This window comes from Apiospora marii (assembly GCF_038362585.1).
Source record: "Apiospora marii strain CBS 49790 chromosome Unknown utg000009l_segment0_segment0, whole genome shotgun sequence".
NCBI classification, from domain to species: domain Eukaryota; kingdom Fungi; phylum Ascomycota; class Sordariomycetes; order Amphisphaeriales; family Apiosporaceae; genus Apiospora; species Apiospora marii.
Genome location: NW_027117381.1, coordinates 1516615 through 1531386, shown reverse-complemented (window position 1 = coordinate 1531386; position 14772 = coordinate 1516615). Strand labels below are relative to the sequence as shown.

The 14772-nt window shown below is 53.9% G+C and overlaps 4 protein-coding genes across 4 annotated transcripts; 1 reads left to right on the top strand and 3 right to left on the bottom strand.

Moving 5' to 3' along the window:
- Nucleotides 1-1794: 1794 nt before the first annotated feature.
- On the bottom strand, nucleotides 1795-2461 carry PG985_012014 (uncharacterized protein; the record flags this gene model as incomplete). Its single annotated transcript, XM_066831781.1, has 2 exons — nucleotides 1795-2135; nucleotides 2302-2461. The coding sequence occupies 2 exons, from the start codon at nucleotides 2459-2461 to the stop codon at nucleotides 1795-1797; spliced, it is 501 nt and encodes a 166-aa protein (XP_066679831.1).
- A 640-nt stretch (nucleotides 2462-3101) lies between these two features.
- On the bottom strand, nucleotides 3102-6709 carry PG985_012013 (uncharacterized protein; the record flags this gene model as incomplete). The annotated part of the gene is made up of 3 exons (XM_066831780.1): nucleotides 3102-6085; nucleotides 6164-6357; nucleotides 6438-6709. 3 exons carry the CDS (start codon nucleotides 6707-6709, stop codon nucleotides 3102-3104), a joined length of 3450 nt encoding a protein of 1149 aa, XP_066679830.1.
- Nucleotides 6710-10804: 4095 nt separating this feature from the next.
- PG985_012012 (Nuclear elongation and deformation protein 1) lies at nucleotides 10805-13241 on the top strand (the record flags this gene model as incomplete). Its single annotated transcript, XM_066831779.1, has 2 exons — nucleotides 10805-11270; nucleotides 11326-13241. The coding sequence occupies 2 exons, from the start codon at nucleotides 10805-10807 to the stop codon at nucleotides 13239-13241; spliced, it is 2382 nt and encodes a 793-aa protein (XP_066679829.1).
- A 556-nt stretch (nucleotides 13242-13797) lies between these two features.
- Nucleotides 13798-14649, bottom strand: PG985_012011 (transcription initiation factor TFIID subunit 9; the record flags this gene model as incomplete). Its single annotated transcript, XM_066831778.1, has 1 exon — nucleotides 13798-14649. The coding sequence occupies one exon, from the start codon at nucleotides 14647-14649 to the stop codon at nucleotides 13798-13800; it is 852 nt and encodes a 283-aa protein (XP_066679828.1).
- Nucleotides 14650-14772: the final 123 nt, after the last annotated feature.

Below are 14772 nucleotides of genomic sequence, written 5' to 3'. Positions count from 1 at the left end.
TTGACCAGGGTGTACGGATACACCACACCGGATGGCCAAATCCCTTGATGGATAGAGACATGTTCAACAGAATACGGCTTTGGTCCGGAGTCAGATATTAAAGCCTTCTTGTTCAAGGACCGATCTGCAGTAAGCCACCTCCGGCCATGTTCTGGCCATCCATCAGCTGCGATACCATGTCGCCCTTACATGCACGTGTGCATGGGATCCGGGCCCAATGATGGCGAATCCAGAAGCGAGTCATTGGTGAGTGGAAGTTGACATGCCTGACTGGATGACCGCCGGCCCACCCATTTTCAAAACCTAGCTTACCCTAGTAGCGATGGGTGGTAAGAGATGCCGCCCTTGTAGTCGAATGGAGAGCTGTGATTGGGTCTACCGGCACTTCGGTAATAACTTCACTATCGGCAGCATCTTCGGCAGTGGTAATTCTTGGACTTTTACAGAAAACTGTCGCGAATACCGCATCCCCAGTCGGTTCAAATAGTCTCCAAGTTGTAGTTGCACATTCCCTTTTAGCGTCGTGCTTTCCTTACCTCACATGACATGAACGAAATTCGGTGAACTGTACGACGAGCCACGGACGGGGACGTATGTAGGAGACCGACATCACCAACATCGAACTTACGAATGGGTTGCTCGATTCCGGGGCTGTGTATGCCTATTGCGTCAACTCAAGTTTCCGGGATATCCGTCGCACCAAATACCCCAACAACCAACACCAAGGATTGAATTACGAGAACAGCATTGTCAGCAAGTCGCACTTGCAAGCCGAGACGACCGTGCGCCACAAAGCCATACATACCCCAAGATACGCATATGCCAGAAACACCACCGACACTGGATACAACATTCAATGCTATTCTACAGAGACCGATCAGGAGAGGCGTCGTGCATTGCCTGGGACCCGGTCCGGCTGGATCAGCCATCTAATGAGTTGTGAAAGGCCAGGCATTTGGCCTTGGACTCCGGTGATATGCCAACGTGATCCGGACACCGAACAACAAGACCTGCGTCTGTACTAACATCGGCGACAGGAACTGAAGTTAGGTGAGTGACTGGAAACATATTGAAGTATGAAAAACGAGGTAGGCATGCGGATGATTGCTGCTGTTGCCAAAGCGATAAAGACCGCCACTTTTAATTCTGGCCTTCAATGAGATTTGCATGCCGCGCAACGAAAATCGCATCGTGCTGCTAAATCGTATGGTTGGTTGTGTTGCGAAGACTCGTTTATTCGTGAGGCTATCCTCGTAAGAAGATCCACGGGACGAAATAAGCTTCCATTGCACTTGTGATGTTTACAGACCACATCTGTATGCATGCTAAAACATTCCAATATCTCTGTGTAATTGAGCATTTCTTAGACGAGCCATCTCTTGGCGACTCGACCTAATGCCTGCTCGAATATTGTCATGGCATAACGGCAATGACGACCTTGGAGCTGTGCTCATATCTTAGTCATACATGGTGAGGGCAACTGCAGCTGCTACGTACATAGTTGGGAGAACCTTTGCTGCAGTGGCGGCTGAGGAAACAATACGGGCGTCCCAGCTCGTTCTTCTGTTTATTTATACATGCGATCGTTCAGATCTAGAGTATATGGAATCCCACACCCCTTTTGCCAGAGGCTGCGTAACTCAGTAGTGGTGGAATAGCAAGCACCCAAACGCCGACTGATGCATCATACATTCAGACATATACACACGTTCCCCTCCCTTAAGTGTATGTCTGTTCGTTTCCCCCCAACCCCCCTGCCCCGGGTAGGTATAATGTCCCTTCTTCCCTTCTTCTTCACCTCTTCGTCCCCTCCTCGCCGCCACCACCCCTCTTCTCGTACCCGCCCCCGATCCGCTCGCCCTGCCGCAGCTTGGCCTCCTCGCGGCGGACCTCGTCAGGGTTGCGCTCCGGCAGCCCCCACCACTCGCGGTGGAACTTCTCCTGCTCGATCTTGCGCCGCTCCTTGCGCTCGCGCTCCCGCGCCCGCTCCATCCGGGTCGCGAACCACTCCTCGCGCGCCCGGTCGTGCTCGGCCTGCGTCGCGTGCGCCATCATGCACGAGTTCATCTGGTGCGACATCTTCCGGCAGGCGAAGGGGATGGTGAAGGTGCGGTTGCGGGCGCACTCGGCGAAGGCTATACATATCACACAAAGATCAGGAGTCAGTCCGGGCATCTCTTCGGGCGGTGCTGGAGCTTGGGGTAGTCGAGGAGCAAAATGCCATGCGGGTATGTAAGGTAGAGGCAACGGGATAGTTCCAGTAAAGCAATGGGCAGGAAAAGGCAATGACACCACACATACCTTTGATTTCAGGTTCGCACTGCAGGCGCACCCGCGCATTGAAAACCTCCCGCACCTGGGCCTCCTGACTAGCCGACAACGGCAGGGGATTGCGCGAGGGCATGGGAAGACCCTCGGTGGCCTTCTTCCCATCGCGGCCGGACGGTGGTGTCGTAGCCATGGCGGCGGCGGCCATTCACGATTATCGTCGGGTGCAAGTTGAAAGGTAATGGACGTCGTTCCGTCGTCGGAGATCGGCAAGTTTTGCGTGGCGCTAGGTACTTTGAATCATCCCTCCGCTACCGTTATGTTTGTTCCATGGATGTTCGGGTGGGTTGGATTGGCCCGCGAGGTCGAGGATAAGAAATCGAATTGCCGGATGGATATCTTTAGGTCCCCTCGAAACCCAGAGCCCACCGAGACCGACCGATTATGGGCAGAGGAGCTCCCGAAGCTAGCAAGCACCCTCTGCACCAGACATGGGGCATTCTGCCGCCTATCACCGCCAAAAGTCCGGAACTGGGAGTCCTTGGGAGTATGCCCTGCACCTGCAAGTCAACTACCTACCTAGTAGAGATGTATATAGACAGTCGTTGCTGATAGTAGCAGTGTACTTACTGGGCCAACAACAGTCGAACGGGCAAGCTACATATCAATCACAACACGCATGTTCGTAGTTCGTTTTGAATACAGAGTCGTGAGAGTGAAATAGAGGAACCAAAGGCCCCTAACGCTTTGATTTATAATCCATGTTTGACAATTGCCTATTGTCGTATGATCTACAAATCGTAGTGGTCGCTTTACGAGTATTCAAGTTGTTGCTATTGATCTTCCGACATAGCACCCAAAGCCGGAGTCGAAGGCGCAGACTCTTCGTCCTTATCCTTGCCCTGCTTCTTCTTCGTCATCGAGAACCGTCCGGTCCAGCTGGCCCGGCCGTCCTTAGCCCGGCCACCGCTCACGCTTCCTATGTTGGGGCTGCTGTTCACACTGTCGTGGCCACGCCCAAGCAGTGCTGCCCCGACAGCAGCGTTTCCACCATCTTGGGCATGATCGTCGATATCAATGCTCGTGCGTTCAAGGTTCAAGTTCTTATCCGAATTGCTGACGCTTCCGGGGCCTTTCTTAGATCCGCGGATGGAAGAAAGACTGAATTTGGAAGAGCTCCCCTTACGAAGAAGCTTCCTAAGTCCGCTCTCTGGGTCTTTCAGTCCAAGCCCATGCATTGGGTCCGATGGTGTGTTCGAATGAGATTGGTCCAGGGACAGAGACTCGTGGGACTCGGAGACCGAGAGGGTATCCCTCGACTCGCGGGATTCCGCAAGCGACTCGTCCATGGACGGACGTTCATTTGGTTCCCAAGTGGATGATGTGATCGAGACTCGTGGGTTATACTCCATTTGTGCCTCTTTCTCTTTGCCCTTAGCCTTCACCTTTTCCTTGCCCTCTTTAGAGTCCTTATCCTTATTTCGAAACATTCCCATGAATGATGGCGCATTGGGGTTAAGGCTTTGCTTGAGTGCCTTGGCAGCAGATGGTCTTGAGCCGATGACACCAACCCCCAGAGGAGGCTGGCGGATCTCAGACTCGTCCAGAATCTCATCTTCTGCGTCAGCCAAAGTTGTTTTTAGAGCCGAAGGAGAGCCATGAATCGAGGGCCTCCGTGATACGGTTCGTGACCAAGGGTCTCCGCCTTCGGCAGACCAGATCCTGCTTGTCTGGGATCTGCCCCAGATCGGCGGACCACTTTCGGTAGATGGCCTAGGCAACTCGGACGATGCAATGGAGAGCGGTCTTGGACTGCTTGGGTCCCTTTCGGGGTACATTGATCCGCTTGCATTGTTGTTCGCAAAGAAAGGCACGCGCCGCGAGGTAACATTACGAAGGCCAGATAAACCATTGTCACCCACAGCAGGACCAGTCGAGTTGCGATTGAACACGTTCCAGCTAGATGATAAGCTTATTCGTCTCTTGTTAGGAAAGGATTCATTCTCGTCGGTTTGCCGGGGAAATGATTGGCTCTGCGCTAGCTTGAGAGAACCTAGAGGTGGTGGCTCGGTCGTGCTCTTGTTCTGACGGTGTGGCCAGAATGAAAACCTATTATTAGTCTGGGCCGGAGGAGCTGCCGGTGATGAAGCTGTGCCATATTCTCCTCTGAGGGATGCTCTCTCGCTAGTGTCACCCCCGTAATGAGCAAAAGGCAAGTGCTGAGCAGAGCCATGGGGGCTAGACATGGCACTGTACGACATGCCCTCTGATATAGGCGACTGGGGATCATTGTCAGGTGACATCGGCTGACCGAAAGTGCCATGCCTGGACGGCCTGGACGGCGGAAAGTCGTCGTCGGCTGTGTCGAACAATGTTGCCGGAAGTAAGGAAGTTGCTGTCGGACTCAGGGGCGCGCCAGCCGTAAGTGCGTGGATCCCCTCGTCATCCAACGGAGCAGAAACGTCGGAGAAGTTCGGAAACGCGCTCGCGGCAAAGCCAGGGGGGATGGTCGGGGCACGTGAAGTGGAAAACCCCCCTTCGAAGCCATTTGCCGGCACATAGGACTGTCTCTCTTCCATCGCATACGATGTAGAGGGCGACGGTGCTGCTGCGCCTGGCATGGTGTTTCCAGTCCGGCTCCGGCGCTTGAGTTGGGTCTGGTTTGCGAGATCGAAGTCAACCCCAGAGGCGTTGGCTTGTGCATAAGAAAAGCCAAGGTTCGATTGCTGGGCTTGCGCCACTTGGTTGCGCAAGACGAGCTCATAGTCCTCCTGTGCCTTGATCTTCTTATTAAGGAAGAAAATACGGCGGTTGAGATCTCTGCACCTTATCTCCCAATCCCTCTGCAATTGACGGTCTCTGTCGCGCCATTCCTCGCTCTCTTCCCCTCCAGGAAGCCTCTTGCGCTGATCTTCGGCTTCCTTCAGCTCCTTCCCCTTTTCTCTCAACTCGGCCTCCTCTTGCGCAAGACTGGCCTGGAGAGCTTCGATTTGATTTCGATACTCTCTTTTCCGCTCTTCGACGTCTTTTTGGATCTTGGCCTTTTCCTGCTCGAACCCAGCTTGCCTTTTCTTCATTTGGGCCAGGTCCTTATCCCACCTAGCAATATCGTCATGGAGCTTCTTTCGTTCATTTTCCTTGTCCCTCAACCTTTTTTCGACATTGGTCTTTCTTGTCTGAGTGCTCCTCATGGCGCGCTCTGTCGAGTTCATTTCGCCCTTGTATTTATTGGTCGTCTCGTCCTTCTCTTTCAAGATCTGCTTCTTGGTCTTTTTCTCCTCGGTCAATTCGTCCAGAAGCCTCTGGTGATCTCGCTCGTCCTTCTCTAATTGCGCAATAGACTCTTCGGTATCTTTCCTAATGCTCTCGAACCTTGTGCTCAGCTCAACCAGAGACCCTTCGGGCACCCTCTCCAATGCGTCCTTGACTGATTGGTCCATACTGGCAGTGGACGGGGAGTGCTTCCTCGTTAGGGTATTGCGCCGCGTGACAGATCCCGTCGCGCTTATCTGCATGGGAGCAACGGTACTTTCGGGTATCGAGGCCGTTTCGACGGCGGCGGTCGCCACTCTCAAATTCCCTTCATCATCGTGGCTTTCTGTCGATGAAGAGGACGAGTCTTCGGGTACCCAGCTGGCAGGGACCCTGCCGTTGCCGGTTTCTGGTCGGCCGTCTTTGTTATAGGTGCGCAGTCGAATAGACCTGCTGCCAGCCTGGAAGTTGCTATGCGACACAGCAATGACGCGAATGTTGTAGAAATGGCTCGGTTTAAGGCCAGTCACGGTTATAGCCGTCTCCTGACTTGATGACTCGCCCACTGAAAACGCCAGCTGTCAATATTGTAATTCCCAGCTCTTTTGACAAGAATGCGGATTTTGCATAAAGTTGGACATACCATTCACACCATTGACCTGTATAAGGAACTTCGCGACAGAGCTATTAGCTTGCGGTCGAGTCCAATTAAGAGTTGCTGCATCTTTGCGGATGCCGGCGAGGGAGACATCGGGAGCGTCGGGGACCTCGACCCCGAGGACATGGATAAGCTCGGGGACTGGCTTTCGAAGGACCAGATATGTTCGGTATGCCAACCTGTAGAAGACACGAAAAGGTTAGATTCTTTACTTTGTAGCCGCCCCCCTTGGCCAAGACTGCTGGGCGCCGAAACATACCATGTGGCGGCAAGGCCTGTGATCAACATGTTGAAGTGCCGTAGAATGAATATGTCGAGCTCCGAAGTAGCTAGGAAACCGAGGGCGGCCTGGTAGAGCCAAATCGGTGTCTCTTGAGCCAGCTCGGGGGCAATGGACCAGACGAATAGCATCAAACCGATTGTGACGATGGCATTGAGGTGAGCCGTTTTAGGCTCTGTAAACCACCAGGCAAGCACGGCACAGACGACCAACACTGAAGGAACAGACGTCGCCCATGGGGTCCATAACATATCGTGGGAGATATCGACCGTTGACCAAAGAGCATACCAAAAGGATAAACAGGTTAAGAAAAGGCCGAACCAGGCAGAGGGAGGAGGGGGAGGGGGTTGCAAAGTAAAGGAAAGACTGGAGTTGGTACGGTAATTGAAATGCAAGGTTAAACGTTAGCAGCAGTAATACAATTGGGGGTCTTGGGCTTGGGGTCGACAGGACAGGTCAGGACCGTCAAACTGGGAATTGGAAAATGTTTCTCCTCTCTCCGCCTGCTGGCTTTTAGTGCTTGCTTGGGTGACCAACCCGAAGGTAAGGTTTGAGCTGCCACGCTGCAAGCCTTGCAGAAAATCCCGTCACCCACCCGTTAGGCTTACCGCGACGGTGTCCAGCAGTGTGGGTGTGGGTATGGGCAAGTGCCAAATTGTGTACGGAGTAGCGAATGAGCCTCTCTCCAGGTTCCAGTCTCTGCTCTGTAACAAGTATTGATGGCCCGCAAGGCGAACCGAGGCGAGGCGAGGCGACGGAATCTCTTTATTTGTGTCTGGCCAACCCAAAATCAAGCCATGGATGACGATGCTTTCTCCAAAGATCTAGCGCAATATGCAAATGCCGTTGGTGTAGCGCCCGCAGTCAACGCAACAATGAAAGTCTGTTTGGAGGTATGCAAATGATTAGAACTTGGCAAAGTGACGAGAAGAAGCTTGGCACTCTTCTTCTCCAAGCGCCACCATCCGACTCGTTGCCATGAGTGGATCTCCCGTCCGTCGTGCATACTGCCTACATCATACCTAACATACTAAACTGCTCTTACTCGATTTGATGCATTGTTCGAATATAGAGAACCTTAGACATCGCAGCTGCTGCACCTCGTGGGAAGCAACAAGGGCGATATGCTAGAATGGAAGTGGATGGATGGCAGTTGCACGATCGAATGGATGGGCAGGCATGGCATAGCTGCATTGGATGAGCTGGCACCAATGCAGCGAATTACCGATGTCTGCAGGCAGAGTCGGGACGGGAAACTGGTCACATGCAGATACCAACATCAGCAACGTTAGGCATCTATCATTTCGACTAGGCTACGACACCCATGGGGTCAGCATGCTGCATGGTACTCATCAATGCCGGTGCCGGCTACCTACCAGAGATCATATGCAGGGTTGTTTCGAAAGGGTTGCGGGATGTCTTCAACTGCCGTCCCGGCCCTCGCAACGCTAAAGACGGACCTGCCTGTGTGGTAAGCAGCCCTGCACACACTCCCCGTCGCTTCTCACTCGCCATAGTGCACGCATACGTACAGTTGCCCTACGTACCTAGGCTTCGAACGCCGTGGGATAAATAAACCATGGAATAGCTTCTTTAAATGGAAATAGGGCTCGTCTGGGTTTGGCATATCAAGGGGCTTTACATATACCAACGCATCCCACTGCCAGCTACTCAATAACCCCCGTCCATCACCACCCTCTCCGCTTATGAATTGCGATGTCCACGATCATTTGAACCTCGAATATCAGGCTCACACATGTATTCCGGATACAACCCAAGCAGCCTACTTCTTCACCCGACGTATAGAATAGCATCTTCGGAATCTGTATGGCGTACATCTATCAGGTAATACGTCTCATGAAAGCCAGCCGTCGACTACCTAAACAGATGAGCTCTCCAAGTCCGGACCTGATGTAAGACAGGGCGGCAGGCGGGTTTCCCTATGTGACCGGCCATGTTTGGGCCGAATCCGGATCGGTGTGAAAAGTAAAGCAGTGTCTGTTGTATTATCGGCAGCTATGACTTGACTCATGAGTTATGGCGTCAATAGTGCCGATATTCAGGTGCATATTGATACTACCTAATACCCTTGCTACATATCGTACTGTAAATTAAGACATCGTTCCTTACCTCAAAGACAACGATCCTGGATCTCTATACTCCGTACGCACATGTTAGATGACATGCACCACTCTTACAACCCTAACGCGCATACATCTCTCATACATATAATGACCTTGCCAATAGGCATCCACGTCGTGGGGAGGATGAAGCAGACGGCCCACTACGGGAGCAGAGAATACAAGCAAGTCGCCCATTGATTGTCACATGCTATCCGGCACCTGCGCTTCATCGAGTTAAGAGGGGATAGTGGAAGGGCCTGCAGACGCACGCGGAATAATTTTTCTGGGGCTCGACAAGCAAAGTGGGCCTGCTGTCTCCTTTCGACCCGGTCCAGCCAGAAATGAGATTTGCATACATACTTACGATGCCCCGGCAAACCGACAACGGGATGCGGGCGGAACGGGATTTACATAAGGTAAATACATGGGGGATGAGTCGTTGGATCGCAGGTTCCCGTGAGATATTCCCGCGAGGTCTGCCACGAGTCGCACGGCAGCCCGGCGACTGGATTGGCAGTCAACTTGCTCGGCATCTTGCACAAGCATCGCCTTTTGCGACGGAGAAGTTCCCGAGCGTTGTTCTAGACCAATGGTGCTACAAAACCCACAATACGCCCGAGGGGGAAAAAGGTTAGGTATTACCACGGTCAAGCACTGAGGTGCATGAACAGCTTCCATGTCCGTGGAAACAACCTTATGGGCTAGGAGCTGAATAGCAGTTGCATGGCAACTTTGTGGCTGGCTGGCTGGCTTAAGTGCCCCTGACATTCAAGCATCGACCTCTCAGCCTGGGTACGTCGTACAAGGGGATACGAAGGCAATATTGTTTCTGTCCCCTCATTTCATCTCGGGCCGCGCAAACATTGTCTGATTGTCTTGCGTTTAAGGAGGACGCTCTCTGCTCATATTTGGATGGATGGATATACGATAAGATGAGCGTTGAGCCCCCCAATCGCGGCCTGGGGGGGGGACAGACGGCAGTCCTATTGGATTCAACAAAAAAACCACATGCTTGCGCAGGCAACCCCGTAAGCGACTCGTGTCAGATGGGCCGTTGCAGCTTTATTTGCTGACGGGCGCCCGACTGGTTGGTGCTTGGGATGGATATTTTGGTGGTGGCCTGGACCTAGACAGCTGCTGCCAGGCTGCTAAAACAAAGTCAGCTGGATGTGGCTCCCGAGTTTGGGCTAGTGCACGCTGGGGATACCAAAAAAAAGTGTTGGTGTGCTGGGGGGCAGCTGCTACGTGCTGAACGTGTGTAACATTGCATCCAGAGAAGTACCTAAACCTCGCTGCTCGCCTTACTGCTCCGGCTCCCCAATGTCTCAACTCTTTGACCTTTTGACATGCAGTGAGCCCTGCCAGCATTCCCCCCTCGTCTTTTGTTTTGTCCCTCGAAGTCAAACCGCACGATAATCTTTCCAGACCCTTCGTGATCATGTTCTGATCGTCTCTACTCTCGATTCTTTCGTCCGGTTGCCCCGTAAGGCGTCGCATTTTGCCCCTGTCTGTGCTGTCCTTTGCTGTACCTACGGAGTACTCGTAAATAGGTCACATTATTAGCTCCGCCAGCTGCACCTCGGCATTGTTTCTGCTCAAGCTACGTCACTTCCGGTCACTCCAGGGTCCCCAGCAAAAAAGCGCTACCTACGCCCCAAAGCAGACTGCCCGCCGGTCACCTGTTACACTCAACGTCCTGGTAATCGCACTTTATATATTCGTTGCCTCGTGTCTGTGACAGCCCACCAAAAACACCACAAGCCAGACCACGTCGTCTACTACATGCTCACTTCTTTTCGCTCGTTTACAAGCATCTTTGGTGCCGCCGCTGTTGCTGTTCTTGGTCAGCGAATGCGCCTATCGTCACTACTCCAAAATCAAAACCAGATAAGTCAAAAGTAATACGGCAGACTTCTGTTACCCTGGCCGACTGTGCTGCGACACTGTTTTCAACCACTGCCAGCGAGCAGCTTTTGGGCGCCAACACTTATCGCTTCGATTGCTGGGTTCGAATAGTAGGGTCTGTGGCCGACAGGCATACGAAAGACTCAATTTGCAGGGCGGGTCTCCTGCGTTTGTACAAAAGCGAAAGAAGGAAGGGGGGAAAAGGAAGTTCGTCTTTTGTAGACCTTCTGGGATAACCCACCCTCTTGTCGGACGTCTTCCCTGGTGGGCTTTTTGCATCCGAAATCGAATTAGCTGCAGCATCCCCCGAATATCACAATGCAGTACGTCAGGAATATTAGCGACTCGGTCTCGACCGCATGGAATTCAATCAACCCCTCGACTCTTAGTGGCGCTATCGACGTGATCGTGGTCGAGCAGGAAGACGGCAGTCTGTCCTGCTCCCCTTTCCACGTTCGCTTTGGGAAATTCTCGCTCTTGCGGCCATATGAGAAGAAGGTCGAATTCAAGGTCAATGGGGTCAAACAAGAATACTCTATGAAATTGGGCGAAGGCGGGGAAGCATTCTTCGTCTTCGAGACCAGCGATACCATCCCACAAAGCTTGCAGACCTCCCCGCTCGTCTCCCCAGCCTCCAGCCCACCCCTCTCGGCAGAACATGACGACCCCGATGCCTTGCAAGAGCCTGATTTGCTTCAGCTTGACGATCCGTCTACCCACGCTCGCTCGTCTGTTCGGTCTTTCAGTGGCACTGGAGGTCGGCCGGGCCCAGCGCCAGTCCCAGGTTTGTTGCCTTCGCGCTCGGCTGAAATGAATTATACTAATGCAGAACTCGATAGGGCACATTACACATCACCCGACGTCCCCAACGTTAAGCAATGGACGGCCACCTTCACGAGATCTGCCCGATCCATACCGACTGCCTTCTCACAGTGACAATATCCTTCCGTCTAATGCGCGGGCCCGGAGCGAGCGAGAAGAATTCCCTGAAGGATCCGAGCATGAAGATAGCAACCAGCAGTCGCATAGGTCGATCAGCCCCCCTCCTCTCCCACCTCAGGAGGCCGTACAACGAGCCATGACCTTGTCCGAACAGCTCCAAGCCGCGAACATCCGGAGCAAGGTGACCGAAACGGGTGACTTGATGTTGGATATGACAGGCTACAAGAGCAGTGAAGAAGATGCTATTCGCGCCGAGGTTGTAGCGCGCAATATCCTGTCCGAAGAGATGCAAGGCGACTATGACATAGGCGCCTTGTTCGGCATGGATGAGAAGGGAAATCTTTGGATCTACAGCAGCGAGGACGCGAAAGAGGCTGCCATGAAGAAGACTGTCGCCTCTTTGAGGCCAACTGCTACTATTGCCATCGATGCTGCGTCAGATCCAGGCTATGCCAGTGACGACTCTGCCTCGTCGGCCCCGCTACCTTCGCACCGCCGAAGCGAGTCTGATGCAGGCCAGACGAGCGTTGGGACGCCTCCCACTACTCCTGGATCGAGTTCCGCCGGCGACCCGAACAGAAACTACGCCAAGACTCTTCGATTGACTAGTGATCAGTTGAAGACCTTGAATCTGAAGCCTGGCGAGAACTCTGTGACTTTCACTGTGAACCGAGCCACCTGCCAGGCTTTCATGTACCTCTGGAAGTTCGATACGCCTGTGGTCATTTCGGACATTGACGGAACTATCACCAAGTCCGATGCGCTTGGCCATGTGCTGAACATGATTGGCCGAGACTGGACACATGCGGGCGTTGCTAAGCTGTACAGCGATATTGTAGCCAATGGCTACAACATTATGTATCTCACCAGTCGGTCTGTAGGACAGGCCGACACAACAAGAGCATACTTGAATGGCGTTGTCCAGGACAACTACCGCCTTCCTCGTGGCCCGACCATTTTGTCCCCTGATCGGACAATGGCAGCCCTGCGGCGCGAGATATACCTTCGAAAGCCACATGTGTTCAAGATGGCCACCCTTCGAGATATACGCAATCTGTACGGTCCGGACCGTCACTGTTTCTATGCGGGATTCGGCAACCGTCTAACGGACCAAATCTCGTATCGGACAGTCGATGTACCGCGCAACCGCATTTTCACGATCAACTCCAATGCTGAGGTATCGCTGGACTTGTTGTCACTGAACAAACTCAAACTGAGCTACGTCAACATGACCGAAGTCGTGGATCACTACTTCCCCGCGGTGGCAACCCTGGTCAAAGGGGGTGGAGAGGAGTATACCGACTTCAAGTACTGGCGAGAGCCGCCGTTGGAAATGGATGAATTCAGTGACTCGGCCAGCGACGATGAAGACGACGATGACGATGCGGATGACGAGGATGATGATGTCGACATCGGAAACCTGGGTGACAGCTATCTTTCGCGCATCGACGACGACGACGCCAGAGAAAGCATCTTCAGTGGCAGTGGCGTTTACGAAGACGAGCAGCACATGATGGGATCCATGATGGAGGAATACGAAGAGGACGCCGACGACGAGGATGTTGAGGAGGATGGTGACGGCGATGATTTCGAAGGCGAAGAGGATCAGGACCTGGATGAGGATGAGAACGAGGAAGCCGTGGAAGATGACAGCGAGGAAGCTGTGGAAGAGGAGAAGGGCGGTTTGAACATACCGGAAGACAAGAAGAAGTCGCAGACTCCTAGTCCCAAGATCGTCGTCCAAGACGACCTCGCTGAGATCATTACGGGAGTGCAGAATCTCGAGCAAGAGAAGGAGGTGGTCGGGCAGTAAAGGGGAGAAGAACTATCATATTCAACATAGTTGGCAAACTGGGTATCGACGCATGGCCGGGTGTTTTCACTGGAAGGAGAGACTTGACATTTACCCAGGGACTCTCTACATGCATAGCGCGGCGTTTCATAATTCGGGGTTCTTTTATATCATTAGACAAAGCTTACTTTTTTAATGTACATTGAAGCGATGCTTCTGTATTTGTCCATCGATTCTCGGTGCTTCTTCTGTGAAGTCTACCTAATGTGCTGCTTGCCTGGTGATGCAGTTGGTCAACGTTTGTGTCTTCTGAGACTACCAACTTTTTCAAGAGCCCTAATAATGCATGCTGTTTATAGAAATTTCGCCTGGCCATCCCATCCATTGGTGGTCCCAAAAACGCCATCAAACGCCTGTACGTGGTCTTGGGCCCTTTCTGGGGAATTAATAAAGCATGATCACCCACCGTCCATTAACGAAGGCGTCAAGACTCGGAGGTCCTCCGGGGGTCAATTTCTCCTTCCCGAACATGTACGCATCTGCCCAGTTTGCCTTTCTCTCTCTCTCGACGTCGCTCTTACTCCATGTCCATCTCCTGATCGTCGTCATCAGCCATATCATCACCGAGGAACTCGTCCAGTCCGCCGCTCTCGCCATCCCTAGCAGCATCGGCACCTTCCTTGTTCGTACCCTCGCCGCTCTCGACGCCTTCCATGGCATCCTCCATCCCGCCCTCGGGCTCGCTCTCATCGTCCTCGTCATCGTCGTCCATGCCGTCGCCGCCCCAGCGGTCCTTGAGGCCCCAGCTCATACCGCTCAGAACGAAGCGCTCGTTGGGCAGGCGCACGCCCCACTCGTGGGCGTGGACGCGCGGCAGCGCCACGCGGTTGCGCTCCTTGGCCAGCTCCATAAGCCAGTCCTTGCTCGCGCCGCCGCCCGCCGAGCCGCCGGCCCCGCTGCCGCCCCGGAACTGGTAGGCCTGCCGCGACGCCACGGCGAGCGAGACGGCGTTGGTGCTGACGGCGGCGTCGACGTTGGCGGGGGCGCTGGGCGCTGCGCCCGAGGCGCCCGAGGGTTTACTGCCTGCGGCCGACGTGTAGGGGTCCGTAGTGAGGTGCAGCGCGTCCGAGAGGACGGACGAGGTGTGCCGGTAGGCGAAGTCGAGCAGGAGGAGGGGAACCCGGCTGTCGTACGAGGTAACACCTTGGCTCGTCAGGAGCAGCTCGATGGTGCGCGCGTCGCGCGGGCGGGGCGCCGAGGTCGACGGGGCTGCGCCGGTGCCGTTGGGTGCGGAGGGGGCCGCGCCGGTGGCTTGTGAAGAGGCCTGCAACGTGCTCGAGGTCGCTTGGGTGGGTTGCGACTGGGAGGGGCCCGAAGCGGCGGAGGAGGAGGGGATGCCGTTTGGCTGCGACTGCGAGGCTGTCGCCATGATTTGGACACTGGTGTGAAGTGGTGTGACTGACTGGCTAGTCTTTCAGTCAATTGCCGTGGATCGCAAGGTATCGCGTGGGCTTCTCCTTGGTGGTGCTACGGATCGAATCGAAGGGTTGCG